The sequence below is a fragment of the Trematomus bernacchii genome, unplaced genomic scaffold (assembly GCF_902827165.1).
Source record: "Trematomus bernacchii unplaced genomic scaffold, fTreBer1.1, whole genome shotgun sequence".
Taxonomy (NCBI): Eukaryota; Metazoa; Chordata; class Actinopteri; order Perciformes; family Nototheniidae; genus Trematomus; species Trematomus bernacchii.
The window spans coordinates 7,942,535-7,962,875 of record NW_022987342.1 but is presented as its reverse complement, the minus strand read 5'-3'; the positions used below and the strand labels follow the sequence as shown (position 1 = coordinate 7,962,875).

General features: G+C 42.0%; 1 protein-coding gene across 1 annotated transcript; it reads right to left on the bottom strand.

Annotated features, from left to right (window-relative positions):
• Nucleotides 1-1,302: 1,302 nt before the first annotated feature.
• LOC117481009 (neuronal pentraxin-1-like) lies at nucleotides 1,303-5,935 on the bottom strand. Its single transcript, XM_034128446.1, has 5 exons — nucleotides 5,312-5,935; nucleotides 4,798-5,005; nucleotides 3,416-3,657; nucleotides 2,507-2,686; nucleotides 1,303-1,865 (listed from the first exon to the last, which is right to left on the bottom strand). The coding sequence occupies exons 1-5, from the start codon at nucleotides 5,738-5,740 to the stop codon at nucleotides 1,644-1,646; spliced, it is 1,281 nt and encodes a 426-aa protein (XP_033984337.1). The 5' UTR covers nucleotides 5,741-5,935; the 3' UTR covers nucleotides 1,303-1,643.
• Nucleotides 5,936-20,341: the final 14,406 nt, after the last annotated feature.

Here is a 20,341-nt window from a genome sequence, read left to right as displayed (position 1 = left end):
TAAAACAAAAAAGGTAGGTCTAATAGCAGAAGATCCAATCGTGTTATTCTGATTCAGAAATGTGTCTTACTCTGACGCTTGAATAAGGTATCTTCATTATTGAAATGTTTGCTGCTACAGCAACAGGTCTGAGTGAACAACTAAAAGTCAAACTTAAAGAGCTGCAGTTTTACGTTAAGCTCTTGAACTTGGCCATTGAAAGGCCGCTATGACAAAGCATTTTTTCCTCTGTGAGCCTCGCTGTGTTTAGTGCAGGCACTGTATCTCACAGCAGCAACAACAAAGCAGTGAGTGAGTTATCTTCTGCAGTCAGCTAAAAAAGAGACAACACACACACACACACACACACACACACACACACACACACACACACACACACACACACTTTCTGTTCTCAAGTGCCCTCTTTGTGACCTTCACTGCCTTCCTTGTCTTTCTGTCAGATGCCCCTTGTTTAAAAAGGTTGTAACTCTCATGCACTCGCTCTACATCACATGTTCCCATGCACATAACCAAAGCCAGGAATCCACTGTGACATTAAGTATCACAATTTTATTACAAAAATTAAATTCTTCATCTCTCAGTTTTGCCATGCTTGGAGCATATAACAATACAGTAAAAAACCCGGACCCAGAGAAGATAGTAAAGCAGATTTCAACAATGCTTTCACAGCACTCGTCATTCATGCTGTTACTATACACACACTGTAACATTCCTTATACAGAGTAGTACAAACACCTGCCAAAACACGTCATGTCAGATAACAAACTGTAATCAAATTACATTTACCAGAGAAACAGGAAACTCAACCCAGCTCAGAAAGGAAAACAGAAACCAATAAAACATTGAATTTGCAACTGAGAACATATTGAATGTGCTGAAGATTTGAACCAGCCCAAGGCACCCAGGCTTTGTAGCAATGTTGGCAAGTTTAACGACATTCTTACAGAAACACTTGAAGCGAACAACGACTACAAATTGACTTGTACCAGAGTCTGACTTTGCAGTGTCCTTCAACATACCCTCCTTCTCCTGGAGTCAGTCACAGTGCAAGTTCCGGAGGGGGCGGGGCCAGTGAAGGAGAAAGGGGGGTCGGGGGTTAGGGTCAGAGAGGGGTTCGCAGGGTGCTGTACCGCACCAGACATCACTTCACAGCGCCAAACACTGACAAGAATTGGATGGACAGCGTAATCTCCCACTTTCCGGAGGGAAGTAGGAGAGGGGGGGGGGGGGGGGGGGGGGGGGGGGGGGGGGGGGGGGGGGGGGGGGGGGGGGGGGGGGGGGGGGGGGGGTGGGGGGGGGGGGGGGGGGGGCGGACGGTTTATGTAATTCCTCTCTTGGATTGTGAATTGTCCGAACATAAGGCGCAGATTGCCAGCTGCCAGTCCAAGTCAGCCAAACGAAAAAGCTTAGGTGTGCTTTCAACTGAACGCCCAAGAAAAAAAGGAGGAACAAAAACCTTCTCACCGAGGCTTCCAAGACGATATTTTTTTTCCTCAAGATGAAAAGTGCACATAAATACCTAAGAATGATAGAAATCCCAGATTTAAGCTTACCAATATAACTGAAATAGTCTCTAACGAATGTCAAATGAAGACAAGAATGACAAAAGCTCAGAAATACAGAGAGGCCTCTCTTGCAGTTCAGTTGAGCGAATGGCACGGCTCGAAGGTCCATTTGGTCGTGCCGCCAAATATTTCGATGTTGCTCTCCGTCCAGGAGAACACGTTGCCGGCCGGTGCTTTGCTGTTGCAGGTCGCCAAGTTGTAGATCTCGGCGATGGAAAGTTTCCTATTCCAGATATTTAGGTTTGCTAGTTCACCAACATAAGCTTGCGTCGCATCAAAGCCTCCGCCCAACGTGTCCTGTGGAGCAACGCAGACAAGTGTTAGTCATCAAAGATACAGTTCAAGTGTTATCTGGTCGGAGAACTGGAGAAAAACTTTTGATCCAGAAAAAAAACCCGATATTGATGCGCATTTGAGCACATATGAAAGATTTACCAATCAGGGGGTCATTTGTTCTATTTCCAGACCCTGCAGTCATGTCCTTGGGTATAAATAAATACATAAAGGGGCCCTATTATGCTAATTTTCAGGTTCATATTTGTATAATAGGGACCCTTTTACCCCAAATTGCTCACGTAGGAATGTCTACAGTATAGAGGTCTATGTACGTGGATTTGGATAAAACAACATGAGATGATTGAGGATTTATCTAAGCAGTGTCATTGGCCAAATGCTCTCTTTATATTGGATATTTCTTCCACAGTGCAACAAGCTAATTTCTGTGTAAAATCTGAAATGTTTCCTTGTCAAACTGCAGGCCAAATTCATGAAGCACTTTTATTTTTGCCAATCCAGGGATGATAAATTACAAACTAATTTTATTGGAAAGCCTTAATTTGCCACCTCTTCAATTTCCAACCAATCTAATTTCCTTCATGAATATTCCTAAATTAAATAGATAACTGTGCAGAATCACTGATTTGAAAATGAATTCACACCTGCTCTTGTCCCAGGACCAGCACCCCCTCTGGTTTGATGGGGTGGTACGGTGCCAGGTTTTCTCCACTTCCCCGCATCACCCCGTCCTGGAAGGCTTCCCACATCCCGTCCCGGGTGGTCCACGTGATGCACAGGTGATGCCATTTCCCGTCGTTGATGAGGAACGGCAGCTTTGCAACCTGCAGCAGAGACACAAAATCATATATTTGTCTCTCGTGAACAATTGTCTCTTTCACACTTTAGTTGCAGAGTCACACTCCGCCTGAAAAACCTGTCGCTTCCACACCTTCTCCTCTTCCTGCTGAATCACTTCCCATCTGAAAAAAAATCCCCGCTGTTGCTCACATGAACACCTATTTTTAACCCATTTCCATTTCTGGAACAGGGGAAGCTGTCATCGAAGCACAAAGTATTATAACTTGTTCCTATTGTTGCACTGTCCATATCCATTAATATATACCTACATTTATATATTCAAACATTCGACTTGTCCTTTTCATGTTAGGAATCATTTGGTCTTAGGTCATTGCCAAGTCACATCAGCCAGATTGTGAAGGACGTCCTTCTTAATCTTTGGGCGGGTATTGCTTCTGCTTTTGGAGTGCAGACATTTTATGACTACTGGCAGATATGTCCTATAGGATGAGTTAAATATGCATGGCAGGGACAATTTCAGAAATGACTGTGTTCTGTTTTGTAGTGACATTGTTTGCCCCTTAGCCTTTAAAATAAACATCCAGTGTTGTAGGACATTAGTTCCAGTGTTCCAGCATCTTCATTTTTTCCCCCAGTCTCCAAAAACGATCTCCATCACAAACATGATACAAGTAAATGCAAAAACCCCGACAACGACATCCTGCAGAATTGTATAAAATAATGTTGTTCTCTTATGATCACTTTTCCCTTACCTTGTCATTGATGAGGATCTCCATGGGGTTGTTCCCCCACTCAATCAGCACCAGCTCGTTGGTCTGGCCTGGCACGGCGTAGGAGAAGGGCGTCCCCACCCCGGGGGAGGCGTTGGACTTGATCCACAGACACACGCTGAAGGAGTACATCTCAGGGAGGCTCCTCTTGGCTTTGGCGTACATGTAGTTGGTTCTCAGGGGGAAGGTGAGCTGAAACTTATCTGTGGGCCTGGTTTCTTTACCTGTGGATGAGATGACAGGAATTTATTATAGATTAGGGCTGCAACTATATCATTTCCATATATGATGAATCTGTTCAGCAATAGTTCAAATCAGCTCCACCGTGACCAACCTTATGTTATTTCTATAGGGAGACTGGGGATGGTTGTAACACTTTTTACTTTTCTCTCAGTTACTCAGAGACTATTTGGTCCAGACCATTCACATTTGTATATATTAAACTAATTAGCCAAATCATTTAAAGATGATTACATATGACATTTGTTTACAATATATACTGAAAAGAAAAAAGTTCGATTATTTTCTTGATTTATCGATAAATTGTTTGCCTTATGAAATGCCAGAAAATGGTATTCACTGGTATTTAGGAGCAAAGAAAAGCATTAAATATTCATATTTAAGTAGAAAATGACTCAAAACAATTAGTCCATTATTTAAGTTGGAAATTACTTTGATATATAACCAAACAGCATATTATTGCAGCCCTACCAGAGAGGGCAGACTTTTGTTAATGAGAACATATTTTTAACGTATGTGAAATCATGGTTAAGATTATAGGATTTATATGATTAAAGTAATGTCAGTTGAGGAAAGATTCGAAAGACCCTACAACCCTAAAATGTTTTTGTTTTTCCTCCAAAATCGTAAAAATACCTATACTCCGGAGTCCGGATTAAATATGATACACCCTTCTGACTATGATTTGCTGTCGTATGCCTCTATCTCCCCCGTCTCTCGCGCATTTGCTATCAGTGTTGAGACGCTGTACCAGTCGCGATATAATTATCGTCCAAAACTCGCCAGTGAGAGGCAAACTTTCCAGCCGGCTCTGACCTCTGCACAGCGGGGAGCTGGGTGTTCAGGTTTAGGGCTTTGGAAACAGAAACTCAGCGAAGCATGAGCTCTAACAGGTCCTGAGATATGCAAAGCATTGCAGCTCTCCTCTCCTCCTTCACACTGTGCGCAGCGAGATGCGGCACTGTGAACGCGTCAACATGACTGGTGCTGTAATACTGATTTCTCACACGTCCTTGCTGTTTTAAAACCATTAAATGACACCTGATCTTGTTTAGAACTCCTCAATGTTTGGAAACCTTTGTACGCGCGCAATACATCCGTTCACCCTGAGAATCCAAACGCACCTTTCTCCAGGTCTGTGATGCGGTGGTGCAGAGTGGTAAGCGTGGACTCCACTCTGTTCCGCTGGTCGGTCTCGTTCCTGACGGTCGGTTTGGTCTCCTCTATCGTGTTGACCCGGGACAGAACCTGCTTCTCCATATCGTCTATCTTGTTCTGGAGCAGGTCTTTGAGGCTGTTCGCCTGCGCGGTGTTGTTCCCTCGGCTGTATTGCTGCATCGGACACAGGGAGACACACTGGGTTAAAGGGGGCACGGGGAATACTTTTGTTAAACTCCCTCAAAGATGGTCCTTTTTACTCTTTGTGAAGCTCCTAGTCTGATTATGTTTGTATGTGCGCCAAATTACTCAAAAATGCGACTTAACTTTACATAATGCTTCTCACTGACTGTCATTTAAACACTAAAACACATGTGGCTCCAAGCAAACAATATTGCAGCAGTGAATTAGAGGCTCAACCCTATTTTCCTATTAATTACCAGGAGGGTCATCTAATTCCCTTTTCGCTCCTCTCCTCACCTCTAGATTCTCCAGTCTCTGTTTGAGCGTCTGTAAAGTCTGCCCCAGCTGGGCCAGGGTGTCCGTGGTGCCCCGGGATACATCCCCCATCGTGTTCTTCACCCCGGGCCGCCTCCCGCCGGGTCCCGCCGCCGGGAGGCTCTGGCTCTCGCAGCGGCTCAACTTGGACGTTAGTTCCCTGATTGTCTCCTTCTGGTTCATGATGGTCTCCTTCTGCTGCAGCACGGTCTCCCGCAGCTGCATGACCGTGGTCTTCAGGTCCTCCGCCGGCCCGCTGTTCTGCATCGTGGCCGCGCACAAGTCCATATCCTTGGGCACCGACGTGCAAATAAACTGCGTCTGTCCGAAGTCTTGCGCCGAGCTCTGCACAACAACCAGGCAAGAAAGTAGAAAAAGTTTCCACGTGAATCCGTCCATGGTTCCAGTCATGTTGCAGAGAGTATGTGAGAGAGTTCAGCACCACGGAACTGTCCACTGGAGCTGTGAGCTCTGCCGGCTGTGTGCACTTTATATAGCGGACATAAGGCAGCGTAGACACCGCATCAGGGAGGGAGAGGCAGGGCGGCTCTGCCCACAGTCCAGCACCTTATTTAAGGTCGTCCGCAGTGTTTGCGCAGCAGCCACTTTACAGTAGCAGAGAGAATACGCTGTGGCTGTGTAGTGAAATGGAAGTGTGAAGGCAAATAAACCTGATGTAGACAGATATGACGTCATTATATCCTTCATCTTGCTCTTTCATTGATGGAGAGGCGTTTAAAGTTGTCTTAATTAATCATCTTTAAATGGTTTAAGTAATAATCAGACAGATGTCAGTTCAATACATAATAATTTGGTCGGTTTAGACCAAAGGGTCTCTTCATAACCAAGAAATATGCAAAAAGTGTTGAACCTGTTACCCCTGATCTTATCTTAAATTAAAGATGCTTACAGAACTGTCAGCAAAATGTACTTAAAAATAGCATTACAGTTCCTTAAATTGGGGACAGTGGAGTACATTTGACTAATTTAACAAATGTAACCGCAAAAAGGTTTCGTTTAAAAGTAACTTCTGTTTATTAGATTCTTAAAAGTCGTACTTTGCTCAAAACACTGATTATAATTTCAATTTGTGGTATCTTGGAGCACAAGGTAATACAAGAAAAGTTGATTTTGGATATAAAATTACCTACATTATGTTCCCCCATTCTTTATGATAGGTTACAATAAAAATGTAATGAAGGACTCCAAACAAAAAATACCTGATAAAAAGATTGATATTGTTACTGAACATTGCAAAATATTCTTAAAGCTGATCCCCCTTTTTGAGAATAAGTTACACAAGTATTTGAAATAGTGAGTTACTAATTTATTAAATCATAATCAACAAGCTATTTGTGATATAGAGAACAGCATATATTTTTAAAGAATGAAACAACACTTTTTTTTGTGCTATGATTGATAAATGTATTTAGTCAATCAAATTCAAGCGTGTGGCAGGGACCATCATGTGACGAAATGATCGATCCACCTTAAATAAATCGGTTTCCCATCTTCTACAGGAGCCTGTCCCACGGTAGGAGTACCCCCACCCCCACCAACCCCCCCCCCCCCTCTCTTTCTCTCGCTTTTTCTCTCGCACGCGCTGACACCACGCATTATCTTCGCGCCAAAAAATGCACAACGGGACAAACTACGACTCCAAAAGCACGTTGTCGATTGTATTTTTCTTTGAATGACCTACTGAGAAACCGTTGTTTTTCCCTTTTAGATGTACATACTGTACGTGTGTTATCTTCCTCTGAGTTCACCAGTTTGAGATAGAGCTGTTAAATGTCGAAGAAGAAGACGAAGACGAAGAAGAAGAAGATTTTTAAAACAACTTTATTTGCGTTTTTTTTTTAACAATACACTTCTTCAAGAAGAAGAAGAAGAAGAAGAAGAAGAAGAAGAAGAAGAAGAAGAAGAAGAAGAAGAAGAAATGTGTAGCAGTGATAGCAGTAGAGATGCTTTGTAGCTAACTATACAAAAGAACCCCACCACTACAAGAGACAGGCGCTGAAATAATATTCAATATTCTTATGTAACTCCCACCGCGACTCTCACATGAATAAATAAGATGCACAGCGATGGAAGGGAGAGGGGGGGGGGGGGGCAACGCTCTTCCTTAGATCATGTTGGGATAACAAATCAGCCATGATGGCCGTGACGTAGGAAGGAGCGACTCAGCTGCGTGGAAACTGCTTCAAGGAAAGTGAACTTCACATGAAATTCAGCTGGATTTCTACCATTTTGCAGGGTAATCTTCTTCACAATAACAAACCTCAGAGAAAAGTTTCCCAAAAATCTATATTAGAAAAGAAACGTCCTATTTCTGCAACAGGTTGTTTCTTTGACCGTCTTTCTTTTTGTTGAATACTTGATAAGTTTACTTCTTCAAGACTGTCAAGACTGCTAAATTAAGCAATGAGAGAAAACAGCACTCCATTGCTCCTATCACCTGTGACAAAGGGTCAATAGATTTAAAGGGTAACACAGAATAAAATCACTATATAAACTACTTCTTCGAAGGTCCATTATTACAGAAAGCGTTATTTCCATGCATTTTTGCATTATAAAGCGGGTTGAAGGGGTATATAATTTTTGATAATATCCAAATATATAAATCAATTTTTTCAGGAGAGCGCTTAAAGAGACAGGCGCTAAAACGGAGCATTTCAGACCAATGGTGAACATGGGTGTTTTTCAGTCAGAACGTATTAGAAAAATGGTGTGTTCTTTGAACATTAGAGCACATAAAAAGGTACTAGTAGAGACCCAAAATGCAAATATGAATCTGAAAATGAGCCAAATATGTCACCTTTAATCTGCAATCTGCCACCCCTCCACGACCTGCATGCCTCCAGGACCCTGAGGCGGGCAGGGAAGATAGTGGCCGACCCCTCCCACCCCGGACACGAACTGTTCGCCCCCCTCCCCTCTGGCAGGAGGCTGCGCTCCATCGGGACCAAAACCTCACGCCACCTGAACAGTTTCTTCCCCTCCGCTACCGGCCTCTTAAAGGGGACCTATCATGCAAAATGCACTTTTGTACGTCTTTTATACATGAATATGTGTCCCCGGTGTTCCAGGGAACTCACCAAGTGTCAGAAAACACAACCCTCTCTATTTTCCTCCATACCCAAATCTCTAAAAAAGGGGCTGCAACGGATCTGATAAAAACTGATCCAGATTTGAACACTGTCCTGACGTCAGGACGGTGGCGCTACGGCTATTGGGCCAACTCCACCAATCAGGAGGAGACAGCCACGGCCATTGCCGTTCGAAAGCGCTGGAGACGTTGTAGTACACATGCCAGGCCTGTAAGTGGCGCTGTAGTCTGCCACAAAAGCAGCGAAGAAGACTTGGTTACCATGGTTACCCTTCTGTTTATTCTCCGCTGTGGCTTTCTTTCTCCCTCCCCGAGGCAAGCGTTTGCTCCCGCTGCTTTAATTCAATGCAATCCCTCCCCGTCGAGGCAAGCACTGTAATTCTCTCCGGTTAGTCCACCAGCAGATGACACACACCCACCTCTCCGCCTCTTCCAAGGAACGAGGGGACCGTGCGGCAGAGTTTCAGTTTCAGTTTGTTTCGCCGGTCAAGATGTCCGTTAAAGTTTAAATCTTCCGGACAAAATTAGAAAAGTGCCGGTCAAAGGTCTTCTTTGTTATTTATTGAGCTTAAAACAAATGAATAACGACTCTATATAATAAAACACGAGGACGGAGATCTCTTTTTCTCCCCCTCTTCTGACAGCCCAGCAGCTGATCAGAGCACGTCTCCCCTCTCCTGCAGGGGGGCGTGGTCAGCAGAATCAGACCCATAGACAGCAAACAGCACATAGAGCGAAATGAGGCATGGCTAAAATGCATGATCTGTTTGGTATTTTGAAAACAGAAACGTATAAATATACCTTATATAGGTATGGCCCTACAATATATCATTTAAATATAGCATGATAGGTTTCCTTTAAACAAGGCCCGGCCTCCCCGCTGATACTTTACCTCTGCCACATTATAGACTATATGCATTACATTAATGCACACAATGTTCCTACTCCTTTCTGCACATATTCTGATTTCACATTTCTTAGTTTATATGCAAAAATTCATTCATAGCATTCTATTTCCCTGCAAACTACTGCTTTATTTATCTTATTGCTATTTAACTGTATTTTATTACGATGTAAAAAAGATTTTGTGTTTTATATTAGATTTCTTGTTTTTTATATTTTATGTATGCACCATGACATCAAGTCAAATTCCTAGTATGTGTGAACCTACAGTACCTGGCAATAAACCTGTTTCTGATTCTGATTCTGATTTCTGATTTAAATTACATTTACATTTTATTAAACACCTGAGCTTGCACAATTTTAATTTGTATTGTTGTTATTTATAAATATTTGTTTATGTCTTAAATTGCACTGTTGAGGAACCTGCGATCCAAGTTTTTCATACATTACATAATTACATCGTAGTTTTTTTATATGTTATGACAATAAACCTTTGAATCTTGAATCTATAGGTGCGATTTGCGAGATAATGTGTGATGTTTTCCCACTTTAACATGCTCAGTTTTCAGGTTTTTAGATCATGTAAAGGTAAAGGGTCCTGAGACAAGAAATAATTTGTGGAATTCTACGAACTTTATCACATTGACCAACTTTTTATTAAAGATTGGAAACTTATTTACACAAGTATATATACAGTAATTCTATATAAAGTAAACTTTAAAAATGTATGTTTTTGCAAAAGAGTTTGGGTTATACTGTAAGTCAGCATTACAATTTGGAGCTCATTCATTTGAAATAGAAAGTAAACGTCTGATCCATTGTCTTTCTCAAAGTAACATTATTGGCTATTTTCAGCAGAAATCTTTATATATATATACAAGTCGGAGTTTTGATGCCAACGAAAGAGTTAATAGAAACATTTAAGCAACCCTTTCTTTTTGTTTTGTCGCAGTGCAAGAGTATTTTTTTAAAGCAGTGCATGATGTCGCTGCTGCCGCTGGCTGAGATGGGATGAAAATGGACCCAGCAGTATGCTTTAATTTGTTTAATTATCGATCCAGCTAGCTGTAATCAGCAAGGTGCCAGGCTGAAGGCGAGACGCAGCGGATGTAACAAATGGTTCACGGCAGAGCCTAATTGCCAGGGCCAAGGACAGGCATGTAACACATTTTCCCCTATCTCAGCACATGACCATTAAAAACGAGAAATACTTACCATTAGTGCTCAACAAGTCATGCTTCATTCGTTATCTTTAGCAGACACCAGCAATACAATGCTTGTTTAGCAAATCGGTGTATATGGATTGTTTTTGAATGCTTTTGATGTGCAGAATGTAATGTTAATGATCAAGCTGAGCACTGCTCCCCACCTCCAATACAGTTAGGGACGTGCAGCTGCCACATACTGTATCTATTCAATATTCATCTACTGATCCCATGCATAAAAAAAGTGCTGCAGCACCATATGTTGAGCCATGTTTTCTCTCATTTTCACCCTATGCCTGCCACTTAGTCTGCTGTATGTCAGTCAGCTTTCACTGAGCTTTCCAAAGTGCAACCAATCCAAGTTGTTGCCAGGAACTTTGGAATATGTTGCAGCCATATTGTTGACTTAATTTGATTACAGACTCATTCTGAAAGCAAAGTATTCTGGTGGGACTTTTTGTAGCCAGATTTTTGTTTCGAAATTCTGCTTTAATGTTTGGTAGAATATACACGCTAATCTGGAACTGACCCGTTTCTTCTTCCACTGCAGCGTTCAGACTGCTGGGTCCCATCCATACGCATGCCTCAGCCCGCAGGCCGAGCTGGACTCCAGAGACCGGTATGGAAAAGGGCTGAAATCCATAATGATCAGTCTCTCAGGCTCACTGAATAATGCAAAGCTGTATAATAGAACCCACTCTCTAATGGCAGAGATAGATAAGAACAATTTCACACACTGGCAGCAAACTGCTTGCTTATTTATCCCGCATCTGAGAGAGATGATGCGATGCTTTGGTTTGTCTTAGCAGCATTTTTTCTCAGAAATATTCACTCCTTTTTTCCCCCTGCTTTTCTTTGATCACAATCCCGTTTTTTTACAGCTCATAGGAACTGCACTTTTAAGCGTTAAAACTATAATCTTGCTCTCTGGGTTAGCTCTGTCCAGGCTCCACAAGGTTTACTTTCCCTCCCCTCTGACCGCTGAGAATCAAGATGTGCTGCCAGGTAACTGAAGCCTCGACAGAGCATCTCCACTGCTTGTGCTGCACTGACGTCTCCATTTCAACCACCCCACAGAGGGGTGGATGAAGGGGGAGTCAGGAGGGGGCTGTCCTGTGGGACGCCTGCACTGTGGAGCGTGCTGCTGCTATGCATGTCCTCCCACTGGGGACAGCATGGGAAGAGAGGAGGAATGGAAAGGAGCAGACAGAGCTGAAGGAGTTTATCCATTTACACATGCACACAGAGTCCTCCAGTCATAGCAGTAGATTCAACTCGTGTAAATCACTTCATCAGGGGCCAATATTTCCCGCAACATGTTTGTATATGAGTCACAGAACTAAATGATTTGGCGTCGACCTTCAACTCTATAATCAATTGCTCATAACTTCTCAGACTGTAACATTTTTTTTATGGATGTCCAAACAAGAGAGTCATTCGCTAACTTATTACCCTCTCATTAAAACCCGATGTGACATAAACAAATACCGGTGGCATTATGTGTTCCACTAGGAGCTAAGCTAACCTCATCATAATTCTCCCAACCTGCACATTAGCGCCTTTGCAACGACAGCGCTGTTCATCAAGCAGCTTGTGTTGGCCTTGTTGGACTCCCTCCAGAAACAACATTTGCCCCATTAGGCCTTCGCCTCAACACGTTTGTGGCCAAAATGTGTCCAAAAGAGGAAGTGGGTTAAGTCGTTAGCTTCAGCCTGAAATGATGATTATGTTTTTCAGAAGGCTTGTGTGAAAGATGTGTGGGAAAATAAGATGTTTTAGTCTCTGGTTGCTCATCGGTTTCCTGTGCTGTATGGTTCTGGGATGAGGAGTGAGCCAGCATGTCTGGCTGATAGATTTGTGTTGTTGTTTATAAGGAAATAGAAACCTAGACTTTACAGAAGTAGGGAGTTGTCTTTGTAAACTAGTAGAGATTATTTTAGTTATTATGATATATGAGCAAAGGAGGAAGTCAGGTGACATCCTGATCAAGGTCATGCTAACCTCTAACTGCTGCTCACAGTAACTGCTCCACTAGTTAGCTGTTAGCTCAGTCAGCCATGTTGCCAGGAGGACAGGGAAAGTGATGGGCTCGGGTTGAATAGTCTTTTTTTGAGCAAAATCAGTATCATATATACGTGAGTTGGCCACAAACCTTATTATCTGCAATATGCCGAAATCCAATGGGGAAATCCCATTTCGCTTTTTGTCAAAGGAGCCCTTGCGTTGCTTACTTCCAGGTTAGCATAGCCATATGCCATCACTACACTACTCGATTTAGTTAGAAGATTGGGGTAGATGGTACCCAAACAAATGTCCTTATTCTCAACCACAATTGCTTCATAAACCTAACCAAGATGTTTATAGGACTGCACAAATTGTTGAATTGTTTGGAAAATCGCAATAATGAGTAGTTCAATATTTGAAGCACCGGACGCACATTAGCCTATTTGGTAAAGGCTAAATGCGTAGGATTATGTATGTTATGAGTTTATGTTCTCATGGTTGATTGCACTATTTGTAGGTCACATTGAATAACAACATTGGCTAAATGAAGTATAATGTAATGTTAAGATCATCCTGTTTTTAAGCTACATCCTCTGAGAGAGAGTCTGTTCCCTTAGGGTAACAAAGGTTACTTTTTTTCTGCCTATGAACATGTCACAGTTTGTCCTGATTATTTGTAGCTCCAAAATACACACACACATTCATAAATCTGAGCCATTTTGTGAGACAACTGCATCATCAGGGACAAAAATAAACATTAAGCCTTCTTAAAATGTTATACATTGCCATAATGGAGCAACAGTTCCCTCAGTGCTCGCGGGCTTAAAGACAAGCCTAAGCACTTATCGTTTAGTGGCAGAGCGCGGCCGCCGCTCTGTGGGAGCAGGTGCGTTTTAGGACTCAATAACGCTGTGAAGATGGAGCCCTGTAAAGCAGGAGGGTCTGGAGTGGAAGAGAGTAATAGGGAGAGTGAGCTCTCTGCACACCCTCTCTTAATTACATCAAGTGACCAAGGCGTCCTTGTAAAATATAACATTCTGCTTTTGTATTCTATTATATTTATCCCACAGGAGAATTGCGTGATTTTGCTGAAACTGGATCACATTTTAAGACAGAAAATGTTTTATGGTTTTCCCTCCTTTTATTTTGGCTGGAGTTTCCCAAGGGACAGTTTTACCTGTTGCTACAGTAACACCAACTGCTGCTCGGAGCAGCTACCATAAGCTAGTTAGCTGTTAGCTCAGTCCGCCAGGAGGACAGGGAAAGTGCTGGGCTTGAGTTGAATAGTCTTTTTTGTTTCCGGAAAGTTCCAAACAGAGCAAAATGACCTGGAAATACCTGAGTGGAAGCCATGATAAGAGCTTTTACATTTTCTGTCAATGCTAAGGAAAAAAGTGAAATGCTTCCTTTACTAAACTTAACACAACAAGTAAGGAAATGTGTGTTTGGTAGATGATTTCTTTGTTGTAACAATGCTTCTTGGCAATACATCTTATACCTTTGGAAAGCCTGTTTTCTTACCTTTCCAATGGTGCCACATTTGTGAGGAACATGCATTGGGATGAGCAGCAGAGCTGAGTATGTGGGTTGCACCCATGGAAGATTTGACAAATCTCCTCTGCCAATGCCAAACAGTTTTTTTTGTGTTAAGTTTATATCCTCAGCAAAGGATACACTGGACTATTATTTACGAAAGGATAGGATATAATGCTCTCCCTCAATGATTAGCACCAGCATTTAAAGCCAGGTATTCGGTTGGTCACAAAAACAACCATTTCTCATCAATGACAAACTCCGAAACTATAAGTTACCGGTGCTTATTAAGCATTTTTCTATCTCATACAATAACAAGCTTAAATGTTTAAACTGTATGTTTTGAAAGTAGTAGTGTACTAAGTAGTGAACTAGTCCTTCTAGGGAACCTTTTTATTTCACCACAGCAGACCAAGGTCATTATTATCCTCTGTCCCATCACAATTACATCGGCTAGTGTAAGTGCAGCTCGATTCTCTTAGCTGCATTGCATTTTTCTAAGTCCTTGTGAATTCTCCTTCATGTCCTTCCTTTTTATAGATCCGCGCGGAGCCCTGGTGTTTATATTACTAGATACGAGTGCTGGTGGCAAGTGGTGCCGTCGCCTTGCTCGAACCTGAGCCGGGCGCAGTGGCGTTTTTATATGTACAAAAGTGGTGGGGCACGAACAACTTAAATGTGTATATATAAGCTTCTGGTGCTTTTTTAAAACACGTAAGGAAATAGCTGTAGGCTATCCATGGTCCCGAGAGAGAGGGGGGGGGTATAAGGAAAACACAGACACTCATCACCGAGGTCACAATATCAATCAATCCAGCAGAGCAATAGCCTATAGGCAAAACACAGAAGATCAACAAAAGATATGACATAAAATGAACTTCCCAAAGCTGCAGTAGATGGTCAACTTCATTCATTTCTTTCCGTTTTACTGATTTGAATCGCTATACGCTGCTCTCTCTCGTCTCCTCTTCACAAACAACTACTATTTTCGCGGCACACGTACTTACAGCCAATCAGCTCTCTGAATTATGAGATGACGTTTGGTAGGTATGTCAGCACAGTGCCCCTATGGTGATTATTTATTTGCCGCACACATTGAATAGAAAAATACTCTGAGCATGCGCAGTGTAGCAGCACCCATTCACTTAGAGTCTTAGACAGTGAGAGAGAGGGGCTAGATCAGGGCTTGACCCACGTCGCTCAAAACGGCTCAATAGGCACACTGTAGACACTAAGTAGAAGAACACAGATTAAAACAGCAATGTACAGACGAATCAGATGATTAAACATGATCTTAAAATATATTTTAAGATGTATTTCTTTGCATTTATTTGCATATTTTTGGAATTATTATTTGAATCATACCTGTCCCTAATGACCAGTCACCACTGGCCGGGCGTGATACCAAACTCAGTTAGTAATGTTAGCTGGCTTGCTATGTGTTGTGTTGTTACTTTACATTACATGTTACTTGTTAGACGCTTTATCCAAAGCGACTTACATACATTCAGTACTGTGGACAATCCCCACAGGAGCAATTTGGGGTGAAGTGTCTTGCCCAGGTACACAACGACATGCTGACTGAAGTGGGACTTGAACTTGCTATCCCCTGATTAGAAGTCCAGCACACTACCCACTGAGCCACAGCCTCCTTGTTGCCATAGATATGTTAGCAAAGTTGCTACTCGCTATAGTTTTGATAATTGGTAATGTTGTGTTACAGCTGTCCATGTTTACAGGGTTGTATATGTGTTAAAGGGGGCCTATCATGCAAAATGCACTTTTTGATGTCTTTTATACATAAATATGTGTCGGGGAACTCACGCAGCGTCAGAAAATAAAACCCTTTCTCTTTTCCTCCGTACCCAAATCTTTTAAAAACGGGGGTACAACGAGCGGTTACAGATTTGCTGCCGATCTGACGTCAAATCGGCAGCGGACCCACAGAAAGTTGCTATCAGAAACAATGCCTGACGTGTTTTGGACGTAATCTTGTCTTTGTTTACATTAGCAAGCCTCGCTAACACTCAGAGCTAACCTGTACTGTGTAGAGCACATGTATTATTATTATTATATATGTATATACATTATCCACGCAGTTCATTAAAGCACAATGTAACCATCATTAACATTTACTTTGGTTTCATTTTCTCCTCAAAGGTCTACATTATTCATAATGTTGAGGCAAAGCTTAGAGATCTTAGTGTTGTACCGCACAGTTTATTCATATGCAACAACAGCGATGAACTGCACATCAATAATACAGATGCAAAGGGTTTCTTGATGAGTGCCAGTGTCATTTCCTTTGGCGTCACAAACCCACCGCTTTATAACCACAATGTTGTGTAAATCTCAGTACTAATAAAAATAGATCTCCAGCTGCTGTTGCTTGCACTTGAATCACACCTCAAAGGGTTGTGTTTTACAAAAATCCTTTTAGACAGTTTACGTACCAATTATAATTCAAGTTTCTTACATTTTACACTTGAGTGCAGCATGATGTCTCTCTGTTTGGTGATATTTTCTGCATGTGTGAGCATTTAAGACCTTGAGTGACGACATCTGAGCCATTTTAATCTGAATTTCAGAAGCAGCTCCTCCACATCAGCCTGAGACACTGCCTTCGTGTACCTTTTCATATCATATTGGAATCATAATTCTCCCTTCTGTGATATTGTCCATAACTCACTGTAGCAGTTTCAAATTGAAATAAGTGGATGGAATGATTGAATAGAGGCTAATAAGGTTGAGTTAGTGTAAGTGAGCTGATGCTTGGTGTGTGCAGATACAGTAAAGCCACAAGCTGCTGTCTGCAGGTACAAAAACCCACGTCTTCTAGAAAATGCCCTTATTTATAAATAATTTGCAGCTGCTTTGGTTTGGTACCTACTGCTCCAACCCAATACATGACAAAATTGTGACTAAATGTAAAGTAAAGTAGCCGTTATAGTTGAAAACAAATGAGGAAAAGCCAGACTGAGCCTCGACTCTCTACCTGACAAAAAGACGTGGTGCAGGCACAAAAGATACTTGCAAATGAAATACATTCTTTTAAAATGTGTTCTTTGTGATTTGTGTACATGAACACAATCAATAGATTAAATGACGTGGCCATTTCACGAACTACCATGAGACTGGGTTGATTATCAAAATGTGACATCTCAAATCAACAAAAGACCATTTCGTTAAATACACCGGTGCTTTTTTTTACAGTCATATCTAAGAGGCCTCTGTCTTTCACCGGTCATACAGCTGTTTCCTCCAGCAGCAGAGCGTTGTTACATTCAATCTGATCAGAAGATGATTCAACACCGGCTGCCCTTTCACAAACCAAAAACCCACCTGAGTCATGTGAAGTGGTCTGTTCTGATCTCTGTCCCCTCTCCACACCGCCCACCTCCTCCTCTCTGTGTGTTTGGGAGGGCGAGGAGTAGCAGCAGCTTTTCATCGTCATGGGAAGTGCTCCTCACACTGCTATTGCGGCCTTGTTGAGATAATGAGTGTGAACACGTGGCTCCAGTCTTCTCCCAGGGACAAAGCCTGAGCGCTGGCCTCGTCACTGGCCTCTGTGTGTGTGTGTGTGTGTGTGTGTGTGTGTGTGTGTGTGTGTGTGTGTGTGTGTGTGTGTGGTGTGTGTGTGTGTGTATGTGTGTGTGTGTGTGTGTGTGTGTGTGTGTGTGTGTGTGTGTGTGTGTCAAAATTGCTTTTTCTACATCTGTGACAAGAGCCGAGTCTGAAGTGTCACAAATCCTTCCAGCCTGTGCCTTGTCAAATAAGAAGTGACATCACCATTATTGAAGTGATCACTTCAAAAGACAAGGTCAAGATCAATCAGTCCTCCTCTCCTCCCCCACTGCCTGTCTGTTGGTTTCTCTCTTCCATGCGTGTTTTCTATTCAGTTAGAATTATTGTTCAGTGGAATCAGAGTTGTTACCCATTATAATTTGTCAGCTGGGTCTCCTAAAAATGACGTAAGTATACAACGAAACAGGATTCACAAATGCGTTCTCTATGGCTCTATTCCAAACAGACCTACACCCTCCCTCTACCCACTTCCAGCATGTTGGCGTGGAGCGTCCACCACATTCAGTCCCGTTCCAAACCAACTAGTAGGGAGTAGGAATTTTTAAACCCTCCAACAGGAAGTCAGCATCAGGCCGTCATGTGTACAGTAGTTCCGTTAACATTGACTTGTTTACTGCTCAAAATAGGAGATATTCTATATTGCCATGCAGATGTGAACAACTTCAAGGTAACATTGCATTTTTTTTTTACTTAAAGTCATACCTGTGAAACGGTAATGTGTGCATTTGATTGTAAAGTTTTGCATATGACTGTTGCAAAAAACAAGCAGCTCATAGACTTCTGATTTCTTTTTTTGGGGGCAACCAGTGCCTTTTTTAAGTGAAGGAGTTTAACGGGGGAGACAGAAAAGATGACATGCAGCAAAAAGTCCCTGTCCATGCAAAGTCCATGTGAGGGGGATGTGTTTTATGGGCCACACAAACACAGGGCTTACAGGTGTCCCATGTGAAACAAAAAGTAAGCTTATCTGAATGTTTATTATCATTATAAAGTCACATATTCAAAATCACTTTTCAAACGTACTTATTCAAACCCAAACCGTGATGTTTTTGTTTTTTGTCAATGTTAAACGTTAACCTGATGTTATTGGGAAAATACGTTCTCCTCGAAACCTAATGCAGTTTAGTTGCACGGGAACAGCATTGTTCAGAAACAGGGTTGAATTGGTAACAACAAAACCTTACAGTAAGTGAAGGAAGGGAGTCTATAACTTAAAAACATATTTTGCCAAAGTAAAACCTCCCTTTCCTACCCTGCTCATGCACATTCATTTTGCTGCAGGGAAGACACACAAAGCAGACACCTACATTCATTCAATTGACTGGGTGTCGTGAATGAACTCATTGATCAAGGCTAAATGGAGACATGTCTGCAGGATGTGTGCTCCATGGTGCCTACACGGTCATGAATGAATAGGTACCTGTGTAAGTGGCTATCGATTATCTTGTCAGGAGAAGCTGCTGGCGATTAAAAAGGAATTGCATGAACACAGGGGTGATTTACATATCTCTCATAGACAATTATTGACAAAGCTGTTAGGTAGGTCTTAATAAGAGTGCGTTTGTCAGAAACAGTTGAGGTTTGAAAAAAAAGTGCATTTCAGTGCTTCTGTATTTCTCTTAAATATTCGACAATGCAAAAGCAAAGTCATCATGTATATAACAATATTACATTACGCTCTTTTAGCTGACGCATTTATCCACAGCAACTTCCAATAAGTGCATTCAACCAGTTGCGAGAATCATTCATCAACTTCAGCAAATGTGCTGAACTGCTGCATTTAGAAACTGGAATGGCACTCGGCTGTCATCCGCTTCTACCTGCAGTCACTTCCTCTAAATTGCAACCTCAGCCTTTGACTGTAGGCACCTTTCAACAACAAAACAATTCTTTACACAACACATATAGGCATTAAGAGAAGATATAGAAGAAACACAAGGCAATATAAATGACACACAACCCTAAGGCCAACCAGCCCCATCTGAACCTCCACATTCAGCCTCAATATCCAACAAATGCAACTAATGGACCTTTCACTCCTACCCTCTAACATCACCCACAGGAGGGTTTCCTAATGGTTGCACTTTCAACGTAATATTACAAAACAAATTTAAACACAAGGTAAACATTGTACAACGGGGGATTTAAAGGTCACCTATCATGCTATTTTTAGACAATAGCATAGGTCTCAGATATAAAAATATATAAAAAACATGTCTATGAAGTGTTTTGCTCAAAATACCAAACAGATCATCCATTCTTTTTGAATTCTCCTATCCACTATTCCTTAACCCTGTGACGTTTCACACAGAGGTCAAGGAATAGTGGATAGGAAAAGACGATAGGAGCTGATTTTTGGACAATTCGACTGCAACCAAAGACCATATTACGTCCAAAACAGTCGGGCATTGATTCTGATAGCGATGTTTCTGATAGGGCCGTGGGTGTAAAGCCAGCCCACATTTCTGATACTATTTCATATCGGCAGCAAATCTGGATCAGCTCCGGGTACGGAGGAAAAGGGAGAGGGTTTTGTTTTCTGACACTTTGTGAGTTCCCTGACACACCGGGGACACATATTTATGTATAACAGACATCAAAAAGTGCATTTTGCATAATAGGTCCCCTTTAAAGAGGCCCTATTTTTTCTTTTTGGGGTTATCCCTGTCCTGT

Excerpts from the sequence above, each read along its gene's own strand:
- LOC117481009 (XM_034128446.1), bottom strand. The coding sequence starts at position 5,740 with ATGACTGGAACCATGGACGGATTCACGTGGAAACTTTTTCTACTTTCT. Across the intron at positions 3,658-4,797 it reads CATCACAGACCTGGAGAAAG|GTAAAGAAACCAGGCCCACA; the intron begins GTGCGTTTGGAT and ends TCTCATCCACAG. Across the intron at positions 2,687-3,415 it reads AGATCCTCATCAATGACAAG|GTTGCAAAGCTGCCGTTCCT; the intron begins GTAAGGGAAAAG and ends TCTCTGCTGCAG.